The sequence below is a fragment of the Ursus americanus genome, chromosome 7 (genome assembly GCF_024610735.1).
Source record: "Ursus americanus isolate L20-20 chromosome 7, mUrsAme1.1.p, whole genome shotgun sequence".
In the NCBI taxonomy this organism is placed as follows: Eukaryota; Metazoa; Chordata; class Mammalia; order Carnivora; family Ursidae; genus Ursus; species Ursus americanus.
In genome coordinates, this window is record NC_142133.1 from 83610695 (window position 1) to 83636918 (window position 26224).

The 26224-nt window shown below is 49.2% G+C and overlaps 1 protein-coding gene across 6 annotated transcripts in view; it reads right to left on the reverse strand.

Moving 5' to 3' along the window:
- DCDC2C (doublecortin domain containing 2C) overlaps window positions 1-26224 on the reverse strand; it is a 119467-nt gene that overhangs the window by 91345 nt on the left and 1898 nt on the right. For all 6 annotated transcript variants that reach the window (XM_045788916.2, XM_045788915.2, XM_087863888.1 and 3 more), the window contains exons 2-4: window positions 19316-19367; window positions 8269-8345; window positions 3371-3499 (exon numbers count right to left, since the gene is read on the reverse strand). In XM_045788916.2, the coding sequence (XP_045644872.2) occupies window positions 3371-3499; window positions 8269-8345; window positions 19316-19367 (258 nt within the window). The remainder of the gene's footprint in view (window positions 1-3370; window positions 3500-8268; window positions 8346-19315; window positions 19368-26224) is intronic.

Sequence of the window (26224 nt, forward strand, 5' to 3'; positions counted from 1 at the left end):
GATCGGGGGTCAGAGCAGCGACCTCCAGAGTGGGAGGAGGAGGAGGGCACGCTGAACATGTCGAAGCCACAGAACCGTCGTCCCCTCCATCAATCCTTCCCAAACCTTAGAACCACCCGGAAGGCTCGCTAACATGCAGACAGCTGGGCCCCACCCTCAGGGCCTCCGATTGGCTGAGGCCGGAACACTCATCTCCAACAAGTGCCCAGCTCACCCGGCTGCCCCGTGAGAACAGCTGCCTTAGATCAGCCCTGGAGGAAGAGAAGACCTTCGAGACGGGAGACAATCGTGAGAAGCCAACGGAGAGCCGTGTGGACAGCAGGCGGCCGTGACAAGGAGCACAATGCTTGGAATTCTGTTCCTCTCCTGCCATTGACCTCCCTCCCGGGGACAGTCGGTGCCTGTCTGCGCTGGAGGACCCAGACAGCTGGTGCCAGTGTCCCCAGGAGTACATCAGGGAGGCACAGACGCTGGCAGCAGGCAAGGGGTGGAGGGAGGCAGATGGGACCGCGGGGCAGCAGGGCGGTGCAGGCTGGAGGACAGCGTCTCCTGGTCTGGGGCTGGCCAGCAAGGCTCTGCCATGGAGGGTTTAGTGCATCCCAGCAGAAGCAGAAGTGTGGGAGCAGATGGACCAAGAATTTAATATAAACGTGGAAAAGATTGTAAACGAAATAAGAGGAGATGTTACCAATACGAAACAAGAATACATAAAGAAGAAACAAACAGAAATACGGATGTGAACACTGAGTCGCAGAGACTGCATGGGGCTGAGGCGCCCATCGGAAGGGGTGCAGACACAGCTCAAGCCACTGCTGGGAAGACAAAATGGAGGGGGTCTCCCAGGGGCAAGCGGCGTGAGAAACAACATGTACACGAGAAAAGCCAAGAAATGAGGATGAGTAGGAGTGCCAACAGCCCAAAAGTAAGAATCTCAAAAAATAACTTAGACGCGGAAAGGGAGAAAAATGGGTAGGAATAATGAAGATGAATTTCACAGGATTAAAGAAAGAGGGAGGACCTCGCATTGAGTCAGCAGGCATCAAAAAAAAAAAAGAGACCACAGAGAAACTCACACGTGGGCACGTGCGGGTGACATCCAGGAACGCACACGAGCGTCTGCAAGGGCTCACCCCGGAGGAGCAAGGAGCAAAGCAGCCAGAGCCGCAAAGACATCAGAGTTTTCAACAGCAGCGCTGAAGGCCCGAGACAAGGAGGTGATGTTTTCAAAATCTGAAAGGAAAGATCTTTGAAGCCAGCCACACCCTTGTGGAAATGCGAAGGCCTGCGAAAATACTGTCGCCTTCACAGGCCTTGGAAGCTTCCTGCACGGACTCACACCAAGAGCATTTCTACAGGAAGGACCTAAATAACGGGAAAAGCACCTCCAGGAGACACCACGAGGGCTCACGTGCAGCAGGAGGACCACGCACCTTGGCCCAATCTGGGTTGTCGTTTTAAAGAGTTACATCAAAGAAATCCTTCTCAGGATAAACCAAAATTCAGATTGTGGACCACAGCAATGTGACAGGGGTTGTTGGGAGGGGAGGCCAAGGAGCAGGCACGTGGGCTTGTGTTCTTGTCAGGGAGGGGAAAGAAGTCAGCCCAGCATCGGCGAGACCTGGCAGGTGACAGATGCTGGAGGAGATGGGTCCAGGTTTGATTCTGGGGCCCAGGAGAATCTTGGCGCCAAGGAAGGGACACAGGAGCTGACAGCTCAGGTGGAGGGAGGTGGATGAAGGAAAGGAGCTCTTGACAGGGGCAGAGCTGGAGGAAGAATGGACCCTGAAAAAGCTCAAGTCAAATGTCCCAGACACACCAGAAGAGCTTCAGGTCTTCCCTCCAGCAGCAGGAGCCTTGAAAGGGCGAGATTCGTTGCTTGTATGCCTGTCAGAATGTCTGTTCGCAGAAAGTTAAGTGTTCTTTTTATGCAGTGATGAGACCAAATAAACTTACTATTTGTACTTCCAAGCATTTCTTTCATTCCCAAGCTCTGTACTTTTCTAAATTCAACCATAAAGAATTGGGGAGAGAGGCGCCTGGGTGGTGCAGTCATTAAGCATCTGCCTTCGGCTCAGGGCGTGATCCTGGCGTTCCGGGATCGAGCCCCACATCAGGCTCCTCCACTAGGAGCCTGCTTCTTCCTCTCCCACTCCCTCTGCTTGTGTTCCCTCTCTCACTGGCTGTCTCTCTCTAATAAATAAATAAATAAATAAATAAATAAATAAATAAATAAATAAATCTTTATAAAAAAAAAGAATTGGGGAGAGAAAAAATCAAAAGCTTATTAATCTGATGTCCTATTTTCCCTCCGAATATTCTGTTTCCTTGCTTGCTTCGCCTCTGCCATTTCACATGTGACACATGTGACTAATTCTACACTGCTTCCGGCTCCTTCCAAAAGCACCACAAGCCTGTCTGCTCCACACGACTGGCTCTTTCTTTGAGAGTAACCACTGATATTTATAACTGCATTCTGGAATCATCTGGGCACCCACAGAACTGGTTTTTAGGTAACATCTAATTTCCCCGGCACGTGTAGGGTCACCTTGTGATTCACCCCCCTCACTAGGTCAACGACTACCCCGTAGCTCTGAACGCCCAACCGTTTATGTCCTGCTCACAGGAGAGGCTCAGTCTTCATCACTGGTGTCACAACTGTTGATTGTAAATCAATCGTTTCCATTTTAATTTACCCCCAAGAGAGGTAACTGACAACAAGTGAGAAAGGAGTAAATGTTTTTGCTCTTCCATCCCAATGCCTACCATCTGGGGACCATCACTGCCCATAAACGTGATACTTCCAACACTCAGCGTCATTCCACATCTCTTACTTTTCAACCTTGAAGGTTTGTGTCTTCCCCACGCTTTCTCAGCCCACTCCCACACAAGACTTTGGGCCTCCTCATCCCCGGCGGTGTTCCTAAAACCGAGGCCTTAACCTTTCCCTCTGCAGCCTGCTAGCCTGGCCACTCCCACTGCTCCCTCTTTGGGGTCCACTGATCCACACCAGGCCCTTGGTCTAAGTCCACAAACCTGTCCCTGGATTCACTCCCACAATCAGTCATGGCCACCCGGCCCCTCCCCATCCCATGGCCACCTCACCTCTGTCCCCCCTCTGCCCACCCCACCTCTCCCCATCCCCATGTTCTCATTCACCCCATTCACCACACCTAGCACATGGCAGATGTTCAGTAAACTGTTGAATGAAAAATGAAATAAATTGGTTAAAAAATAAGCATGGTAAAAAGACAGGAAATATCGTCTGTCCCAAAGAATTAAAATCAGTCAATGATGTAGCCCCAAAGCCCGTCCCGATCCAGGGGGGTATTCCCAGCTGGGACCAGGTCTGCCCCAGGTGACAGAGCCTTACTTTCGCACGCCTCCTAGAGGGAAGACTTTTTCCCCAATCATGGCCAGCACACTATTCCATTCCGTCAGACTGAATTTGGGTATGATAATTTTTACAGGTGGGATAAATAGTCTTCCATTTGTGAAAACACTGCAAGAATAAAAAAAAAAAAGCATTCATTAGTGCCTTACACTTGAGGGGGAAACACTGGAAATTCAAAGAAAGACCTATAATTACAGAACTAGAAGCCGCATGTGATGCGCCAGGCAGCCCTCAGACACACACAGCGTGACCCGCCAAGGACCATCACCAAGCAGCTCGATGCCGAGAGCCTGGTGACAGAGCAAGACTGCCGGGAAACATCTTTTCATCGACTATGAAATGCCCAGATGAACGGGACACAGCTCCACTTTTTAAATAATATGCGTCCACTGTGGTGAGTAAAATGGAAGAAAATTGTGCCCATTTGGCAAACAAAGGGAGAATTTCGCCTTTAAAAATGCAGTTACTTTCCCTTCCCACGGAGCCAAGATAGCGTCCCAAAGGAAATCATGTGCAATCCTCCGAAAAGACAACAGAAACAACTGATTCACTCGTGCGGTTTTACGGCAGCTTCACCGTGATCCCAGAGGGTTTTGTTTTTTTTTTTTTTTCTGTGTCGGAGCAGGGAGTCAGCAGTGGGGAGAGAACTCAGTGCAAAGTTCTCCTGTTAATGAGGCCCTGACACCTGGTCCAAGTCACTTGGCAACAGTTTCACACTCTTGTAACTCCTATCAGAATAATGTAAACTATGAGCCTTGTTTCTGTAAGTCTAAGAGTAATAAATAGTATTTAACATTAAGGAGCTCAATTTTATAATTCTAGTTTTCAATTTTTAACATTATTATTTATGGTTACTGTTGTTTTATTGTTGTTGTTTTTCCTGTAATACAAATAATTTTTTAAAAGATTTTATTTATTTATTTGACAGAGAGAGAGACAGCCAGCGAGAGAGGGAACACAGCAGGGGGAGTGGGAGAGGAAGAAGCAGGCTTCCAGCGGAGGAGCCTGATGTGGGGCTCGATCCCAGAACTCCGGGATCATGCCCTGAGCCGAAGGCCGACGCTTAACAACTGAGCCACCCAGGCGCCCCAGTAATACAAATAATTTAAAATTGGGTGAATACATCTCTTTTTCTTTCAGAGCAAATATAAACTTTGATACGTTTGTGCAAAATACAAAGAATCGGTCTTCTTTCCTAATGCTCTGTGGCAAGAGGCTTCTAATCCATGCAGAGACCCCTTCTTCCATGTGTAAAATATTGCCTCAAAATAAACCCTAGAAACTGTTCTGCGCAAGTTATATTACAAAGCATTTATGAGATAGCCCTCCTACCATAAAGATTTGCTACAATGTTTCCATCTCTTGGTTTTCCTCAATGTTTTATCCCAAAAGTCTTTCCAAACATAGATTACTACTAGTAATAAAAGAGATACGTGTTTAAACAAGGTCAAGCTATGTTTTTGTACGCAACTAATGAATCATGGAACTTCACATCAAAAACTAGGGACGTACTGTATGGTAACTAACATAATATAATTAAAAATATTATCAATAAATAAATAAATTTTTAAAGACACTTAACATGCATTCTTATCCTGAGTGCGGGGAAATAGGCACTGTTATGAACTGAATTATGTCTCCCCAGCCCCAAATTGTGGCCGCGCCAACAGACTAAGACACATGCACGTCCACTGGGGGTGTCGCTAAAAGTGTCACGATCTCCCTCAGGGGCAAGTTGGTCACATAGACTGAAGAGACGAATGGGATCAATAACCACTGACCCATTCTTTCCATTTCGTGAAATCCAACCCATGGAAATGAAACAGATTCCTATGCAAAGACGTGTTTCCCACGGGCTTATTTACAGAAACAAAAATATAAAAACCACCTCTCTGTCCAGGTGCTGAGAAATGGTTGAATGAGCTGTGGTACAGCCATACGATAATATATGATGCAGCAGCTGAAATTGTTTATGCCGAATTTGTATTTACAGGGGGGAAATGGTCAAATAGAATTAGTGCTATAAAACACACACACACACACACACACACACACACACACACACAACAGAAGGTCTGAAGAGAACACGAAAAGTAAGTGTCTCTCAGGCGAATAGTGGTTGCCTGAGAAGTAGGATGAGGGATTTTGACCTTATCCTTTACAGTGTTCTAGGTTCCCGCATTTATTTATAATAAGAATGTAAAAATGGGAAAAAAATACCCATATGAATATTTTAATTTTTAAAGACAAAGAAAGGAAAGAAATATCTCCAATTTACAAATTAGGAAATTACAAGTTGAGAGGCCGTGCTGACTTAACACAACTCCCAAAGTTGCTGGTTGAGCTGAAGAATGAACTAGACCTTCTTGCTCTGCCAGAATTCAAGCATCAGTCCATCTGCCCCCCATGTTCCAGGTAGTCGGATGGCCAATCGACCCACCTGAGTACCCAAGAACAGCTTCCCGGGAAAGTACGCAATGGAGAGGTTATGGGCAGGCAGGGGCCCCTGGACTCACGGCCAAAGGCCAGCATGCTTAGATGAGGGCACATTCGAATTTTGGAAAACTAGTAGCCAGTTTTTAAAGCACGGCTTATCCCTATGTGCTCATAAGGCACCATCTCCAGGGTACACTGTGTGGTGGAAAAAAGGAGGATAGACAACAGTATTTGCAGGGTCCATATGCTTGCCGAAGCTTGGATCTGTGAGCCTGTCCTATAAGGACCACCGGACGTGGTTAGCAGCCATTGCGTCTGGGGAAGTCACTACAGATCTGGGGATAGAAAGTGGGAGGAACACTTACTTTTAATGTATAACTTTTAAAGCACCATATTTATTTACCATGGGCATAGGTTACTCTGGACACAAAAAGTAGTCAATTTTTAAGAATAACTTTGAAATAAGAGAAGTTAAAGGCGTTAAACTACTACTCAATGTGCCTTCTATAGTGCTCATTCCTGTTTAATAGGAAATATTTTAAATATTTTAAGTAGGACGTGTTTTAAGCGATTAAAATAGGAAATACTGTAAATTTTTTTAAAATAGGAAATCACACGTGGATAGGAATGGACCTTAGTCAGGGGCTGATGACGGTGATGACAATGACCCAACAGGTAGCATGGGACGCAGCTTTGCTTAGTGGCAGAAGCAGGACGTAAATCTGAGCCTCAGTCTCCACCCTACACATGCACATGGTCTGGACCAGCTCGATTCGGAGGAGACCCAGACAGTCAAGGGAGCACTGGCTCTGTCTCCGAATCCAGCGCAGCCTCAAACAAGCCACCCCCCACCCGGCTCCCCGTCACCCCGGCTGCCCCACAAGAAGCCCTTTCTCCCTTGAGCATCGAAGACTCTGGAATGCACCACGACTATTTTGTTTGCTTGTTTTTATAGTTACAAGGTCTGCAAGCAAACATGATCAGGTCTTTGTAGAAAAGACTCTGCGTTTGAATGGATATTTGGGTCCATCTAGTGGAATTTCTAGCGCACCGATCTAATGCATGGAGCACATGCTGCAAGTGTAAATGGTCTGTAATAGAAAAAAGGAATGTCCGTCAAAAGAAGTGAGAATCACTGATGTTTTGGCTCATGCCAAAAAAAAAAAAATTATGCTTCTTTGCCAGGAAGAACCCATAAGCCAATACTGTTCCCTGAGATTTCTATACATTCTTGAGAAAGAGACGTCCTTCACAAAATTTGGAAATACTGTGCCTCTCATCGCTTCAAAACAGCTCTCAGATTTATAGAAGGCACGATGGAAAGACCGAGGTGCTGAAGTGTTGCCTTGCATACACGTAAGGAGAGGTATTTTACGGGAATGACCGTCGAGGTTCTGAAGAGACGTGAAAGGGGCCAAGTTTGGCTAATCAACGGGTCATGTTTCCTGCATCCTTCTGCCTCCCAGTCTGGGCTCTGAGGAATCTAGCAGGGGCTTTCCACCTGACGGCCCACAGCCCTTCGCTGGCCAGCACGCCCGTGAAGGGCACCAGGTCAGGGATGCGGCAGATGCTGACAAGGGCCAGGACCAGACACCCCTGCTAGCGCCATTCGGACACAGAGCGCCCACACTTCTGCAGAAACTCGCTGCAGTTCTGTCCCCTGGAAGCAGAACGCGGTAAAGGGGAGGGTGCTTCTCCATCTCCACATCAGAGGCTTTCATCGTAAAATATGACAACATCACAGTACGAGAAGGATTTGGAGAGCTCCTGCTCTGTGACTGGCACTGGGCAGGCCTGCTGGACGTGTCACCAGGGAGCCCTCAGCACTCGTGCGTGGTCAGTCCTGTTTTACAAGCAAGGGGGCCGGTTCAGAGACACGGGGTGTGTGCTGTCAAAGACAGTAAGATGAAAAGCGTGGCGGAGTGGAGCCCCCTGACATCCCCGTCCTGCAGCAGCGCGAGGGAAGAACATGCTGCAACCCCACGGGTCTCTGCCAGTACCAGCTCAGGGTGGGGAAATAACCCCTGAGTTTCCTTCCAACACCCACCAGCTGCAACTGCTAGATTGAAAAATAAATAAATAAGAGCCTAAGGGTAAATTGTGTGTGTGAAACCCTTGCCTTTCCGCCCCCATGTAAACTGTTGGACAGCATGGCGACTGGATTGTTTTTCCAAAATCAGGGTTCAAGAGAAGAAAGGGTATGTAGCATCTGAAAGCCTGAATCATACAGGTGTCCCTGTCAGAGAAAGAGAAGCGCGAGCGAGCGGAGGGGAGGGGGAAGAAGGGGAGGGGGAGGGGGAGAAAGGGGAGGGGAGGGGGAAGAAGGAGAGGGGAAGAAGGGGGAGGGGAGGGGAAGGGGAGAAGGGGAGTCTGTCCGGCTGGAACACTATCTTTAAGGAGCCACCGCAGTTGTGATTTCTCACCCACAAGACCTTACTCACTTCACGTGCCGGGATGTACGGTGAAATGTTTGCCACCTGGAAGGCACATTCATATCACAATGTACCACCGGTCTGATCTGAAAAAAAGAACAAACAAGCGTCAGAAGTCAGTTCCAACTGACAAACACCTGCTAAGTATCATGGACTGAGAAGCGCTGCCCGGAAACCTGAATGAAGGTGGGGACGACGGGCGGCTTCCAAGTCAGGCCACGGGCTTCGAGCTACAAAGTCCTGCGAGCAGGTGAGAATGCCTCCCCGTGTTCCCTGACCCTTCTCTCCTCTTTCCTGTGACTCCAATCTGAGGGGCTGGGCCACCCCTGGAGCCTCCTTTGGCTTCCAAGTCACACCCCCTGTGGCCTAGACGCCCGGAGGAGAAGGATCTCTGAGCCCTGCCTAGGGCAAGCAAAGTCTCTCTTCCCCAGGGTCTTATCATTCAAGAGAGTACAGAAAAGCAAGAGGAGGGGATGGTACTTGTTGACACACTGGGGGGATCAAGGCCATGGCCCCATGCAGTCCCAGAGCTGCCTCAAGCCTTCTCCATCATGACCCCCTGAAAGTCGCTCCCCAGCTGTGGCCCTTCCCTGTCCCCCAGCCCACCAGGCTGGAGAGCGTGGGCCCAGCTCACCCTCCAGACCTCCAAGGCCCAAGCACCCCACCTGACACACGGCGCCTCCACATTCCCTCTTCCCGAGCCCAGTCTAGCCCGCCTGCCTCGGTCTGCCACTCTGGACTCCGCCAGCCTCCACACGGGACCCACAGCACAGCATCTTTGCTCGGGCTCCCGCCAGCTCTGAGCCCACCCACCAGCCCCTCCCCCACGCTCCGCTCACCCCACGGCCCCTCAGGGCTACCACTCAATCCACACCATCCAGCACACTTTTTGGCAGCCCTAATTAGAGCCCTCCAGTGCCCCCCGCACCACACGCCGCTATTCCTGCAGCCTGCCCCCCCTCCCCCACCCGCTGCACTGTGAGCTCCCAACCTCACACCGAGTCCACAGAAGGCCTGGCTGGAGCCCCGTCCCCAGGGGCCGCACCCACCTGGCGCTGCTGCACCCACACCCCCGTGCTGCTGACCCTCCCTCCCCCACCTCGGGCTGTGTGTGACCCCTTCTGCCCTGTGACCCAGGCCTGACCTGCAGCTCACAGAAGGGACTGGAGTCACTTGGGCCGGGAAGCGTTTGCTGTGGGCTTGGGCTCAGGTGTGACACACGCATCCCTCCCTCATCGCCCAGCTCCTGAACCTCATCTCTGCCTGGAGCGCGCTGCCCGCCTTCGCTCCAACTCCGTGGCCAGGCCCCACCAGCTTGCAGAGGCTCTGCCCCTGCGTTAGACCCTGCGTTCGGGGCTTGTCCAGACTCCTGTCACACCTGGCCCAGCAGGGAGGGCCCAGCAGCAGGGGGTGTCCGCCCGGGGCCCACAGCTGGACCACCCCGGCCGGCCTGTCTCCCTCCACTCCCTGGCACTGCGGGCTGCCCAGCTCCCACACACACACCACCCAAGCCTGCAATGCTGGCCCTACCAAATTACCCCAAGCGAGTGACGGTCAACTACAAAGTTCCTTTGCCAAGAATAACACCGACCCGCGTCCTCTGGGTTCACCGTGAGAGGAATGAGTAAGCCACACATACCAGGAACAGCGGCGACAACATTTTGGCATCTCATGCTCTCCCCAGCACGGTTTTTTAAAAGAGGAGAAGGAAAATCTGCTCTGGTGACGAGGAGACAACAGGCATGTGGGGCAGGGGTGGAGAAGGGTTAGAAGAACGAGTCAGGTGAGCACCTTACTGCAGGCCTGAAATGCCCTCAGTCAGAAGGGAGAGTGGCCTGCGAGGCACGAGAGCGCACAGCGAGTCTGAGGCAGCGGGGTGGGAAGCAGGACTATGATCTCAGACCAGGGCTCCCATCCCACACCTGCCTCCCACCGTCCGTGAGCCTTTGCGGGGCTGGTTTCACCCCTGAGCTGCAAGCTATTCGTGTGTGCAGTGGGGGCGATACACCTTGAAGGGTTTTTGTAAGATAACATTTTATAGAAGGCACAAGGCCACACCTGCCTCCTAGGGATAAGTACTCAATCCGAGAACAAACATGCGGAGACAGAGACGCGGAGAGACAGGAGGCGGGGAGGGGCTGCAGAGACACGGACAGACCATGCGGCATCTCAATTTCATTAAGGCCCAAACAGAATTGCTGATTTTACCCACAGCCAGCTGGTTGTCCCCACGCATCCCATCTCTGAGAGCAGCACCACCGCAGACCCATTTGCTCAACCACAGAATCTGGGAGACACCGGTGAGTCCTTTCCTCCCTTACACCCGTCACCTACACCGTTAGCACATCAATCAGTTCGGCCTCAGAGCGTACCCTGGACCCATCCACCAATACCATGCTGGTCGGGCGGCCCTACCTCTCCGAGGCTGGTCCTCCCACCCCCACAGTCCCTTCCCCACAGGGAGCAGAGCCGCCCTTGTGAACATTGGTCGGAATGGTCAGCTTCTGGCTCTGAGCCCCCACGGTGGAGAAGGCCACACGTCCACTAAAATCCCCACTCCTCCCTTCCTCCCCACACCACAGCCCTGCATGCACCCTGCAGCTCTCGAACATCAAGCTTGTTCCTGCACAAGACCTTGAGCCGGAATGTTCTCCCAAGTCTTTGCACACCTTGCTCTTTCCTGCATTAAGAAGTCCATCTAGAACCAGCTCCGCCAGGAGGTGCTCCCTGACCAATCACGCCCTTGATTTCCTTCCGTCATAGCATGTCATACTGTCTAATGTGTTTGTGCTTATTTATTTACTTATTATTGACTCCTCCTTCTTAGAACGTGAGCCTCCTGAGAAGCAGAGATTCTGACTGTCATGTTCCACAAAGGACCCCCAGAGCCTGAGCAATGAGTGGCCCATAGGAGGAGTTTGAGAAGAATGTCATGCATGTGAATGAAGAAATGCTGTCAGGCCGGTGATAAACTGCTCGGATACTCCATTAAGAATCCCAGAAAAGGGAGGTCATCAAAGACGGTGGTAATGCACGCCGACAGCCACGTCACAGTATATATAAGATTATATACGTCTGCATACTGATGGCAAGAAATCAAAGCCACGAATACCAACAACCACCATGGATTTACTGACCTGGTTTAAAAACAAAACAACAGAAATTACTCTCTGCAAAATTCTATTAAGGTACAACTACCCTAAGAAACAGCTTTCTGCTTGATCGCATAAAATTATGGAAACAATGAGCTAATTGCTTTTTTATGTGTTAATGATTCATTAACCCTGATATCACCTGCCTAATTAAATAACCCCAGCAATTAAATACATGATTCTGGATTTTTTTTTTCCTGTACTGCACATAATTTCCTGAGAAAGCACAGGTGGCTTTCTGTTACTGTCTGATGGTGATGACAGTTTCAGAGGTCGTGTATTCACTCATCTGCTCTGAGTGGCCGGAGGGCTCCGTGGGCTTTAGGGCTCCTTAAGCAACAGTCCGGGCAACTGAGCCAAATCTAGACCAATGCCAGAAGACACGGTTACCGCAGGTGGACTTCCCCAAGCAGCAGCTACGGTTTATTGAATGCCCACTCCGTGGCGGGCACTGCATTCATACCTAACCCTCAAAATAACCAGGCAACATACCCACCTGGCAAGCAATCAGAGCTGCTATATAATGTTCACCAAGAACACACAGTGTCCTGGCCACGATAAGCCGTCCAAAAATATGTGATTGTAGATTTCAGCAAACTGGGGACTTGAACCTATGCCGGCGTGGCACGTGGGAACCTGTCTGAGCCGTCCGCGATTCCAGCTCTGGCTCCGTCCCCTTCTGTTTACATAACCTGGAACAGGTCATGCACCTGTGTCCTCGTGCGTGAATGCAGGTGAAAGTGGCGCCTGTCTCCTAAGGGCTGCTTTCAGGGTGCGGAACACGAGATGAGATGACGCCGTGGTGGGGCGCTTCACAAAGCACCAGGAACGAGTTAAGAGCTCGGTTGAGAGCAGTCCTTGTTGCTGTTAGCCTCCGAAGTCCCTGCTCTTTGCACCTCATCGAGCTGCTCCAACTACCCTCAGTGAACATCCTCACAGCCTTTTCCATGCAAAACATCAAACAAAAAAAGACTCAAGAGGGTCCAGCACCAAGAAAAGACCTCGTCATGTAACCACATCAAGGGGAGAATCTCATCGTGAGCAAAGGGTGCTCACTGGGGTCTGGGACGCGGGCCACACAAGCCGAGTCAACAGAGAGGCCCCCGCACCGCTGGACGGCGGACGCTCAGCCTAAGAGCCTAAACAGTGTGCTTGTGAAGAAACACACAATTGCCCCAGACCACAGGAACCCCACGGAAAGTGCCGTGGGCTCCCCGTTCTCATCCTGCTCATTAAGGAAAAGGTCACCCCGGACCACCTCCAAAGTCACTTCAGTTCTCATTCCGCGATCCTCTGAGTCCAAACAACAGCAACAACAAAACCCAGCTTCACTCTTTCCCAAAAATGTCCAAGTATCTTCCTAGGTGAGCGTTGTGAGGGCAGGAAAGGCAGGCAGGTGGGAATCACCCTTCACCCACCCCGCGCCATTGCTGTAGAAATAATGTGGCAAAGCCTCCGACCCTCGCAGCCCTGCCCCCGCTTCACCACGGCGGCCTCTCGAGGGGAGACCAGGCAACTGCGTCTAAAACAGGGCTGGGGAAATGGGGTCTTGGCCTTCTCGATCATGATGATGATGGATTTTTATTTCCCATTTTTTGGAAAATGTTGAGGTTTTTTTCACATTTAAAAAAATGGAAGCACTGGGCGCGTGGGTGGCTCTGTGTGTTGAACATCTGCCTTCAGCTCAGGTCATGACCTCAGGGTCCTGGGATCGAGTCCTGCATCGGGCACCCAGCTCAGCAGGGAGCCTGCTTCTCCCTCTCCCACACCCCCTGCTTGTGCACGCTCTTTCTCTGTCAAATAAATAAAATCTTTTTTAAAAATTAATTAATTAAAAAAATAAAAAATAAAAAGAAAAAGAACCATGACTGGGGTTGTTGTTTTTTTTTTAAGATTTTTTATTTATTTATTTGACAGAGAGAGAGAGACAGCCAGCGAGAGAGGGAACACAAGTAGGGGGAGAGGGAGAGGAAGAAGCAGGCTCCCAGCGGAGGAGCCTGATGTGGGGCTCGATCCTAGGACTCCGGGATCACGCCCTGAGCCGAAGGCAGACGCTTAACGACGGCGCCACCCAGGCGCCCCAAGAACCATGACTGGGGTTTTAAAGCGACTTAGCTGGTATCGCATACCATGTAAAGGTCTATCACGATTTTAAAAGGGTTTTGCCCCCTCTGGAAAGTTGGGAGGGAAACAGAGTCACCCGCCCAGACCTCACTGGGGGTTGCTGGATCGTGATGTCACTGGCAGGGCAGGTCCCTGTCTGGTTTCCTGGGTGCTCTCTACGACAGTGGCCGAACTGAATTATCATGGGCCTCGAGTGGAAGTTGCCAGAGCTGGAGGGCTGGAAGGGTTGAGGATGACCCAGGCCGGCATTGCCAGGTCTCCGGTGCGGCCTGGAGACCAGCCACCTGCCTGCAGTCAGCGAGGGAGCGTCAGAGCCGCTGAAGCCAAGAGCTCCCGGCCTTGACCACAGCGGGGACTCTGGAGCCTAACAGTGACAGAAACAATGGCGACTGCTGTGCACAGAGCTCTGAACTCACTTCGGGCATTTTGCTAAGCAAAGGGCAGCGCGTTGCCTCATTTTGCGTTACTCGTACCAAAAGCAACAGTGTTTCCATCTAATTACTCCTCCTGGGAGCCATTCAAATTTCTATGTTTCAAATCCTACTGGTTTAGTGACTTATTTATGTTGAAAGATGCTTTGTCTTCTCCAAACTATTTTGATTTGCCACCGGCTCCCCATATGCCAGCATCTCTCTCGCCCTCCTCATCGCAGCTCGGCGACCTCAGGCCTCTTCCTCACACGGAGGGGGACACGGTGTGCAGAGCAAGCGATCAGCCAACGAGCATCCTGAGGGTGAGCTCGACACTCAGAGGACACCCTTCGGTGACTCCTCTTGGAAAAATAAAACAGCAACACATGAGACTAACCGCTCCCCCTGGCCTGGTGTGGACCGCCGACGTTACCTGCAGAGTCTCCAGTGACGGCGAATGAGTCAAATAACCAAAAAGGAAGAAAGAAGAGTGAGACTGCGGGGACGGGGGGTTAGGGAAATGCAAACAGAGCAGAGAAAAGAAGAGCACAAGCGGGGTGAGCACGCTTACCCTTCACCAGGAGCCCCGGGCTCAGGGGGATTCACTCTGCACCTACGTGTAAGTTGTGTGGTTAAGAAATAGTGAAGCTGCCGATAAATCCCAGCCAATGGAGGGGGAAGAGTTACCCAAGTCAGCTTCGGTGAGGAGGCTGGGAAGGCGGCAGCTCCACCTGGCAAAGCGGCAGAGAGGGGAGAAGGCGGCAGGCAGGCAGGCCGACGCTGCCCGGTGCGCCCCAGCACGTGCCCAAGCCAGCCACGCCCCGTCCGCCAGAACGGAATCGCCATCACTGGGCCAAGACGCTGTCTCCACAGTGTCTCCGACAAAAATGCAAATGTTTCATATGGCGGAGAAAGGAAGTTAGCTCCCTCCTGTGACAAAACAGCAGAAATCATCCGTGAAGGCCTGCGCCCTGGGAGGGAAGGATGACGGGGAAGCGTGGGGGGAGAAGGATGTCGTAAAGAGAAAGGGAAGAAAGCAAGGTTGCAGAGAAGAGTCGCCCCAGGTAGAAGCATGGCCCCTTACACAGCAACACAGAAGAAAGTTCAAAGCAGAACCAATGGAATAGAAAGCAGAGCAAAGAAATCAAGAAAGACAAACCAAAAGTTGGTTCTTTGAGAAGACTGATAAAATTGATAAAACCATAGACAGTCTCATCAGGAAAACAGAAGACACAAATGACCAGGGATCGCAGGCATGAGGGGTCATATCGCTGGATTCCACAGATGGTAATAGGATCAGAGAACGTTACAAACGACTTCATGGGGCATCGGGTGGCTCACTCGATTAAGCATCGGACTCTTGGTTTCAGCTCAGGTCATGATCCCAGGGTCCCGGGATCGAGCTTTAAGTCAGGCTCCACACTCAGCGGGGAGTCTGCTTCTCCCTCTCCCTCTCTCTGCCCCTCCCCCTGCTCCCACTCTCTCTCTCTCTGTAAAATAAGTAAATAAGTCTTTTTTTAAGATTGTGTTTATTTACTTGAGAGAGAGCACGAGAGAGGGAAGGAGGGAGAGAGAGAGCACAAGCTCCCCGATGTTATTTCTCCAGGGAGGATTTCCCCTTTCTGCTAAACTGGGGGTGATATTTTTTTAAGATTTTATTTTATTTGAAAGAGAGCAAGAGAGATCACAGAGGGAGAGGGAGAAGCAGACTCCCTGCTGAGCAAGGAGCCTGACGTGGGACTCAGTCCCAAGACCCCAGGATCATGACCTGAGCCGAAGGCAGATGTTCAAAGGATTGAGCCACCCAGGTGATCTAATAAATAAATCTCTAAAAAAATAAAAATTAAATGACTTCATGCCAATAAACTCAACAAATGAAATGAAATGGATAAATAAAAAGACACGAACTAGCAAAGTTCACTCAAGAAGAAAGAGATAACCTGAGGAGCCCTATATCTAGCCAGGCAGCTGGGTTTATAGTTAAAAACCTTCCCACAAAGACGACTCCAGGCCCAGTTGACTCACCAGGTAACTTCTACCAAACATTTAAGGAAGAAATGACACCAAAACCAGAGAAAGACATGACAAGAATAAAAACCTACAGACCAGCATCCCTCCATGAGCACAGATGCAAAAATGCCAAACAAAGTGTGAGCAGATGACACCCAACAGTATGTAAAGAGGACAACATTGCATGAGTGGGGCCTGTCTCAGGGGCGCAAGGTTGGGTTAGTAGCTGAAAATCCATCCACGTAACACACAACGTGAACAAAAAACGAAGAACGACAGGATCGTCCCGGCAGATACAGACAAAACCCGGCCAATTCTAACTTAAATCTGAATCCTACATCCCAAACAGAGCTTCTCCCCCAGCGCAGGCCTGGCCCAGCCACAGTGGGAGAGGGCGTGGTGTTCAATCTCATCTGCCTTCAGCCTCCTCCTCCTCCCTGCTCTTCCAGGGCTGGGCCGGAGGGCACGGGACGGGCAGCGTCCAACGTGATTGGAACTGCGGCCGCTGACGTCCTCAGCAGGTGCCCGGAGTGGCTTCGGCGGCTGTGAGGGGAGGGGCCTGGGGCAGGTTAGTCCGAGAACCGCCACGGGGCCTGCCTGCTGTACTGCTTCTGAACAGGAGACACAGTCTCCATCTGACGCCGCAGCAGAGCACTTCCTTCCCTAGAATAAGAGAAACAGCTCACTCGAGCTCATGATTAGATTATCCCCAGAATTATGGGATGTCCCCCAAAAGCCCCAGAGCAGGAAAGACATGGTGTAGTAAGTACTAGTAAGGAATCGGAGCTGGCGGAAGAGGGGTAAGGCAGGTAGGTAGGTAAGCAGTACAGGTGGCACGAGAGAGAGGTGCTCCCCAGGGTGACCCACAAACCTCGGCCCTGCGACTCTGGAGCTCTGCCCTCGTAAGACACAGATCCTAATTTCAGGCTACCCTTAGGGTCCACTCATGGGAACAGATTTCTTGGGCCAAATCTTCCCTTTCAGTCAAAGCTCTTGGTTGTGGCTCATTCAAGGTTGGCTACATCACAGACACATGTTTCCGAACATACTACGCTCCCACCCAGACAGGAACTTACATACCAAACAACAGTAACGAACCGTTTTCAGTGGCTTCTTCTACAAAAGCAGAGGGCCCAGGGCAGTGGGCATCCAGCACCCCCAGCCACGCACACTATGCCACACAACCCAAGGGTAGTTACGGGCAATACACTTCCTGGTGGTAAATACTAAAGATCTTACAACGGGGCCTCTAATCCCACCTCTCTACAAACAGTCATGACTGTGAGCAAATACGTCTCTATAAGGGGTCCGCCACATCACTGTTAAAATAATGAAGAAGCAGAATGACCCACAGATCTGCTGATAGGGGCGGGTTAAGTAATTATGACAGATTCACATGACTGAGTATCTTGCAGCCATTAAAACATGTTGCAGAAAATCAGTACTGTAGGAGAAAGCGGTCAGGACACACAGCAAATAAAAAGCAGACTGGAAAACAGATGGAGCCCATTTCTGCAAACACATATACACATATGTATGCATGTATTGTACACGTGTGTGTTTCCATGTATACACGCTTGCTGCGAGAGCACAGAACAGCTCCTGGAAAAAGACGTGACAAAGTCAAAGGGCGCTGACCTGCGGACGTAAGATTGTGGATGACGCCCATTTTCTTCATTGAGCTTTTCTGCACAACTTTCTGACATTCTTCTCATTAAGGTCTCCTTTTACAATCAGATTTTTTTAAAGATTTTATTTATTTATTTATCAGAGAGACAGCGAGAGAGGGAACACCAGCAGCGGGAGTGGGAGAGGGAGAAGCAGGCTTCTCGCTGAGCAGGGAGCCTGATGTGGGACTCGATCCCAGGACCCCGGGATCATGACCTGAGCCGAAGACAGACGCTTAATGACTGAGCCACCCAGGTGCCCCTACAATCAGATTTTTTAGATGAGAAAGCGTAAATTCCATGAGAAAAATGACAAAACTCTCTGGGGTGACTACAGTCCCATCAGGGTGAGTGCCCTGCGGTCCCCGCTCTAACGGGCTGGCTTCAAATCAGCACTGATCAAAGCCTTCTCAACTAGAAAATGAGGGGGTTTGACAACATAACCTGCAGGTTTCCAGCCTGTCCTAAAATGCTAACTGCTAATGATAATCATGTCTTATTTTCTAAGTCACCAAAACGTACGAAGGGTACACAGACTGAAGCTTGAGGGCAGCTTGTCAGAATTGTTCCTCACTCCCACTCCCTGCCCGTCTGGAGAGAGGGAAGCAGGTACCCCGGTGTTAAGAATAATCACACCCCATCACCACTCTCTCTATTCAGGTGGCCCTGAAATTCAATCAGGGCTGGAACTGTTTCCTGTGGGAGACTTGCCCACTGCCCCCGGCCAGTTACAGTGTAGGGTGGGTACGTAATAAACACGACGTGACTCATCACACTGCCTTGAATGCAGACCCTAAGGAAACAGCTAAAAGCTTCTGCAGGCTCGTGCTTGAGACCCACGCTGGAGCTCCTAGGCTGTCCGTTACTGGAACTCGGGCTGCAGGTTCGAGGGCAGATGGAAGCCCTGCTTCCTTAAACTGTGGAGGAGGAGGACCAGCACTGACATCTTCCTGGTACATTATGCATCTCTCACCATTCAGTCGTCACATCAGCTCACGGGGGAACCAAAACTTCCACTTACAGAAGTAAATACTCTCAAAAATCTCACCTTTGAAATACCCAACAAAAGAACAAATCCATTTTTATAAAAAAAAGTAAAAATCATGTTACATTCTAAAGATCACAGGGTATCTTGCTTAAAACCTAGCAATTTCTGTTGCTTACTTTAAAAGGTAAATCTCTTTTATACTTATTAAATGGATTTTTTTTGCTAAGAATCAGGTGATGTGAACAGAGTGATGGAAACCTCTACCCTCTAGACCTTTCAAATGTCTGTCAAGCACAAAAATGTTGAGAACTTGGAGCAAATCTTTAAATTTAGCATTATAATTAGCTTCAACGTTATATAACTTAAAATAGCTTTTCCTGACACCCGTCTGTCCAAATCTCCAAAGACAAAAGAAAAGTGAGAAGTTTCAATAAATAATTGCACAGTGTGTCTCGGAGATGATGATGTTCCTAACCACGGTCTTAAGAGTATTTTTACTGACTCCCGTCATGTTAGTTACTTGAGTGCTTTGACAGGCATGACAAGCTTGCACAGTGGATTCGGGCTTCAAGAGCAACATGACCTTATAGGCATTGCCTACAAAACGCTGATTTTGTGAAAGTGACATCATTCAACACTGACATTCGAAGTTTTCCGGGATCACCCAATTTATTCCATCTTTAGTAATTACCAGTGAACACTTACTTCCTTCAACCTTCTCATCTTTGCAGGTTTTCTGGGAACTATATGAATATAGCTGCAAAAGAAGAAAGAAAAACCTAATTAGAAGGTAAATATTGAGGTGGAAGATTAGAGCCTCTTCAGCGAGGACCCCTTCTTGGCACCCATATGTGACCCCACAGCAACTTAAACTAGAGTCAAGAGCAGCACGTGGGACATGGACACCCAACAGCAAGGCCAACGGCAAGGTCACCGCAGGACAATGCCACACTGGCTGCCATTGGCAACACCCATGGGAAACTGTCTCCCGAGTGCCACTCCTTCCCTCCTGTCACCTTATTAATCCAAAAGGGACAGTATCAATCATCTAATTCAACCTCCTTATTTACCAGCTCACCAGAGGGCGCAGAAGTGAGCTCACCCAGAGTCCTGCAAACGGACCAGAGTCACAGCAGAGTCCCTCCCAGTCCAGCTCACACCGAATTACATCACTGTCCCCATTCTGCCCAAACTGAACACCGGGAAAAGTCACCAGAGCAACACATACGTGAGTCCCACTCGTGTGACTTTTGACACTTGGGGACTTTCAGAGAGCCCTTCATATGCCTCGAAAATAGAACAGATATTTTTTTCATGATAATAAACACCTTAATTTTATAGCTTTTAAAGTTTCTTCCTGATTTAAAAAAAATTATGTGTCTGAGATTGTTGTTGTTGGCAGTTTTAGCAACAGTCAGAGAAGGATTGACTAAGAGTTGGCAGCTGGAAGGAAAAAGGAATTAAGAAGTATTCAGTAGAGTCAGGAGTGCACAAGCCAGATGCCTACAGAAGCCAGGCAAGTAATGACGATGCTTGCTCAGGGCAGCGTTAGGGAATGGTGGGGACTGTGGCGAGCGCGACCCCACTTCCTGCCTGGGGTGAGCAGTGCTCATTGCTTCCAGGGCCCTGTTTTCACATGGAAATGCAGGCAACTAAAAACTCAGTCCTTTTGAACAATCAAATCCTCTATTTCTTTTTTCAATAAAACTAAAATTTCATCCTATTACATGAACTCCCTTGTTATAAAATGTCCCAGCCAAGTCACGTCTTTGAAAACTCTGTGACCCAGACTAAACACGGCGCACTCCGATCTCCGGCTCACCACCCTGCTTGTGGCCCTTGTATGAGCTCTTCTTCCAGTTTTAACTCCCTAAATTCTGTGTTTGATTATGAACACTAACCCCCAAATGAGACAACTTATTCTATCACTAAGTGGAAATAAAAAGTAAAAAGAAATGCACAGGGCACCTGGGTGGTACAATTGGTTGGGCATCCAACAATTGGTTTTGGCTTAGGTCATGATCCCAGGGTCATGGTATCGAGCCCCACATGGGGCTCCGTGCTCGGTTCAGAGTCTGCTTGGGATTCTCTCTCTCTTCCCCTTCCACTCATACTCTCTCTTTGTTTGTCTCTAAAATAAATAAATCTTTTTTTAAAAAAAGTAAAAATAAGTGCAGAAAAACTAAGGCATAAAAAGATCCTACGAAAACCTGCTTATTGTTTCAAAGCTGCATTCCAAAGAGCACACGAATACAACAGAGAGAGAGAACAAGTGATTTCTCAGAGATGCAGTGAACGGAGTCTTCAGGCCAGGGCTCAGAGAAGGGCTTGGTGGGGCGTGGGTTTCCTTGGGGGTGGAGAGAGGAGAGCAGGCCTTGGAGCAGAGACTGGACGTCAATGTGCGACGTCCCTCCGTGCTGCTTCCAGAGAACAACGGAAAAGAAGAAGCCACCCATTCGAATCAAGCCAGGCATTTGAAAGAAGCGCATTCATTAAATTCTCACAGCACGACATTGGAAATGAACTCACCCCATTTTATTGACGAGGACATGAATCTTCAGCAAGGTCATTTAATTGGCGAAATGCTACTGAGGTAGAAGAAGTCAGCATTCTTTGGGCTCTCCCCCAAACATGTGCATGCACACACGTGCTCACACACACACACACACACACACACACACACACACATACACACAATGTCCTGATTTACACTTTTTGTGTGAATATGGCTTTCTCCACAAAAGAAATCACAAATTATAGGTCTTAAAGGACATTTTTTTGAAAAGTAATTACTATCCTATAATATTTTGTTTTATAGAAGAAAAACTTATGTTCTGCATCTCAAATTAATTCATTCCAGAAAATGCAGGAAATGTTTGAATAATGATTGGATTCTATATGGATTTGATGGTGTTGTCTTTTCAATGTACCGTTCTGCAGCCATTATAATGAGAAGAGCCCAGGAAGGCGGATACATCATCAGATTTCATGCAAAGTTCATTTGCTGGTGGCACAACTGGAAGATTATTTGCTGGAGAAAATTAATTTTAACTGCTCAATGGCTCGATAATTACAGAATATACATTCCTACAAGTGCTAGCCTACCAACACCAGCAGAAATCAAACCAAAATATTTGTCAGAGCTTTACTCACCGAAGTCTGGGTTCTGGTTTCCTACTTCATTGATCTAAAAAGTAGTGAAGAAAATGGAATTTAAATGTCTCTCTGATGAACTTCGCATGCAAACAGCACCCATCTGTGTACATGCCTGAAGGTACGTGGATAACGTCAGGGAATCAGGACACGTGAGGACGCCATCGGCCCTCCCTGCTCCCCGCCGAGGCCTGGGCCTCGCTGCCTCCCTCACGGAAAATACTAACAAACACGAAGAGATCTGGGAAGAGAAACGCCTCAAAGTCTCGGCATTTCAGCCACATGTCCAAAACATTCCAAATAAACTATGACAGTTTCTCTACCCAACCGGGGTCTAACAGGGTCTATTAGAAAACGCCTCGGCCCACAGGACAGAGGAAGGAGGAGCACGTCCCGAGCGTGTTCGGGCATGGTGGCCCGAGCTTCCGAGCTCCCTTCCCGTCAGCTCACATGCAAGACGCATGCTGATTTCACAAGGAAATGCTGGGGGGGGACTAAATACTTTTCATTATACATACGTTGAAAAGGATTTTTAAAGTCGATTTTAGTAGCAACTTGTTCTCCTACCTGAATACTGGATTCTGGTAGGAAGTCCGAACTCAGCCTACACAGTGTCTCAGTCCGCTGGGGCGATGGCAGCAAAGGCACCCCAGACCGAGTGGCGTCAACAACAGACATTTATTTCTCACAGTCCTGGAGGCAGGGAGCCTGAGATCGGGGTGCCAGTGGGCTCGGGTTCCTGCGAGGGCCCTCTTCCTGGTCCACGGACCGCTGCCTTCTCTCTGTGTCCTCACGTGGCAGCAAGGGCAGCGAGCTCTCCAGGGTCCCTTTGACAAGGACACTAATCCCACTCGTGAGCATTCTCCTAACACCCACACTGGGGATCGGGTTTCAACATAGGAGTTTCGGGACGACACAATAATTCCGTTTACAGCAGGGTTACAGTGATACACAACCTAGCATAGAGTCAAGCCTGACAACGACCGTCACCATCAGACATCTATAAGGGGACATGTTCTTGTCAGTGAGGTCCCACACGCAACGGGATTATCACCGTAATGAACTTAACTCTAAAACGTCATGCCATTAATCCAATTCCTCTTGGCAACTCGGATGTCTGTGGATTAAGATTTTCCTTCAAAAACAATAGATGTTAAATTGGCATCTTTGCAGATGCGATTAAGAATTCAGAACACAAGGGGCGCCTGGGTGGCTCAGCGGTTAAGCGTCTGCCTTCGGCTCAGGGCGTGATCCCGGAGTCCTAGGATCGAGCCCCACATCAGGCTCCTCCGCTGGGAGCCTGCTTCTTCCTCTCCCACTCCCCCTGCCTGTGTTCCCTCTCTCGCTGGCTGTCTCTCTCCCTGTCAGATAAATAAATAAAATATTTAAAAAAAAAAAAAGAATTCAGAACACAAGCGAGCCTGCTCACAAAATTGCCCTGTCTGGGTGCCCCCCCAAATCTCACGTCACTAACTGAATTCGGAGTGTCTTTGGGCGGGCAGCACGCGGAAGGTGAGCACAGAAGCCCTCTCCGAAGAATCTCACCTTTACCTCAGCCCTGGAGGGATTTTCTCAACTAAAATCGATATAAAAGGAGTCACTTACAGCCAAAAGAAAACAAGGAGATTACTCTCTCAACTGAGAAAAAACAACTCAAATAACAGGAAACAGAAACAGGTTTCCCACACCGGCATTGCAGGTGCAGAAGGACGACATTGCAGTAAAAGCCAGCCTGGAAGTCCATGCAGGATCAAGAAACGCTAAAGAACGACATCCATGATTTGAAGAAGAACCAGGGAGAATTTTTAGAAATAAAAATTAAATAATTTAAAACTCAATGAATTGGTTTGATAGCATGTTACACAGAGCAGAAAAATCAGCCGAAAGATCGATGTGAGCAAAGTACCTAAAGGACAACACCAAGGTAAAAGAGAGGAATTCGGGACAGAGAGGAGGACTCCGGAGGTTAGCGTCAGTGAGAAAGGCCAGCCCCATCGACTCCGAGGCAGGAAACAGGGCAAGCGTTAAGACAGAGGGGTCCTCTGGAGACACAACGGCTGATGAAAGTGACCACACCAGACGCCAGAGAATTCAATCAATCTGCTACTTGGACGTATCACTTAAACCACAGTACACAGAGGTTAAAGAAAATATATTTTAAATAGCCAGAAAAGGGGCGCCTGGGTGACTCAGTCGGTGAAGCGTCTGCCTCCGGCTCAGGTCATGATCCCAGGGTCCTGAGATCAAGTCCCACATCGGGCTCACTGCTCCGCGGGGAGCCTGCTTCTCCCTCTGCCCCTCCCCCTGCTTGTGTTCTCTCTCTCTCTCAAATAAATAAATAAAATCTTCAAAGAGCCAGAAAAGATAAAACATTACTTTCAAATAAGTAAATTATGATAACTGATTTCTCATCAGCAACCTCGAAGTTAAAAGACTATAGAGAAATACCCTCCAGGGCACCTGGGTGGCTCAGTCAGTTAAGCGCCTGACTCTTGGTTTCTGCTCAGGTTATGATCTCAGGGTCATGAGATCGAGCCCCACATTAGGCTCCATGTTCAGTGGTGAGTCTGCTTGGGATTCTGTCTCCCCCTCTGCCCCTCCCCCAACTTGTTCTCTCTCTTTCTCTCTGTCTCTCTCAAATAAATAAAAAAATAAAATCTTCTCCAAATAAAGAAAGAAAAAAGAAAAACACCTTCCATGGACTGAGGGACACTGTCATTCACAGAATCATACATCTATAAAAATACACGTGAAGAACGAGGGAGAGAAGGCTTCCATCCCTGGGGACCATAGACTAAGTAACTCTGGTCAATGTGTCCACTAAAAACTAATAAAATAGGACAAAATGAAAACATTTTCTCGGAACATAAGACATCTAACAAAATAAGGAGGAATTCCCAGGCCAAGATCCAGGAAATAAAGAAAATCGGAACATGTGAGCCCACTATTTGGGGCCACCGCAGCCCAGAGCTTACTGCCCACGGCAGACAGATGGCTGACAGGCTGAGCCATGTCTTTGAAGGCTCTGCGGCCAGCAGGCAGGAGCACGTGCTCAGGGCACACCAGCAACGGGGCTCCTTGTGAACTACACGTCTCTGTGAACTGGGACCCCAGTGGGGTCCGTCCTATCTTCAAGCCATCTGGGTGGCCCAAATTATCACACATTCTGAAGTTGTATTAAGGTGACCATAAACAGTTGATAACAGGTATCTGACCAAAACACACAAAAAATCAACTTTGGCAAAAGACAATATCACCCTAGGCCTCAAATTATTTCTGCAAGTAAGTTTTGAAAGTCACGCCCAGCACACAAAGATAACGGGGCAGTTGAAGAGACAGCACGACAGAGAACCAGCAGCAACAACACGCCCTGCAGCGTTGGCGGGGCTCCCTCCCGGGTCCCTGGTGCTGGGAGAGCAGCTGCCGAGTCACCCACGGAGAGGCCCCCCCAGCAGGGATGAAGCTTCCTTCCTCGGCCCCGGACTGAGCCTGGAGGCGCCCCACAGTCAGGCCTTCAGGTGAAGGTAGCCAACAGGCTGATTGCAACCTCATGAGAGTCTCTGAGCCACAGCCACTCTGCTAAGCTGCTCTTGAATTCCTGATCCCAGAAAGTGTGAGATAATAAAGCTGTTTTAAGCCAAAAAGCTCGGGGTGATTGGTTACACGGCAGATGACTCATACACCCTCCTAGAGGGCGAGTCTTACCTGTATGCACCAGCAGACACGCAAAAGAATGTTTCCAACAGCGTCGTCATTTATCTCAGCATAAAATTCAGAACAACGCAAACTAGCCATCCACAGATCGGATAAGGGCACCGGCACGTCAATGCGAGAGCACATGGCAGTAATACGGGGCACACTAGTGACACAGATGAACCCCACAGCCCCTGGCCGCGTGAAAGAGCAACCAGCAGAAAACGGTACGCAATATGATAGCGTTTATATAAAGGACACAAACAGGAAACACTGAAAAATCTGTCCTTTGAGGATCGATTATCATGGAAGGATGATACGAAAGCCAAAATGGCGGTCACCTGTGGAGAAAGGATGGGGATGGAGTGGCAGGTTTTCAAATACGAGTCATGCTCTCTCTCAATCCAGAGTGTGGTTTACACAGAGTTTTGCTTAAACTACACGGAATTGTATACACTGCTGTATGTACATTTCACAATAAAATAAATGGAGTCAGCAACAGCGTCAACACAGGCAGACACAAAAAATGGGTGAAGCTGCGGCAGGTCAGGAATTCGTAGAGGATAAGAAACAATTTCCCCCTTGCATTTTGTAAAGGAGTCTTTTCAGAGGTCCTGCAGCTAGAGGTCATAGTAGTGACCCCTGTCTCGTTTATGCTGATTTGTTTCTTATCTCCCCAAAATGCACGCCAGAAAGCTCTCCAGCCTCTCAGCACCCGACTCTGCACCGTGGGAAGGGGTGAGCAACAGCTATTTGTTGAAGAACCAC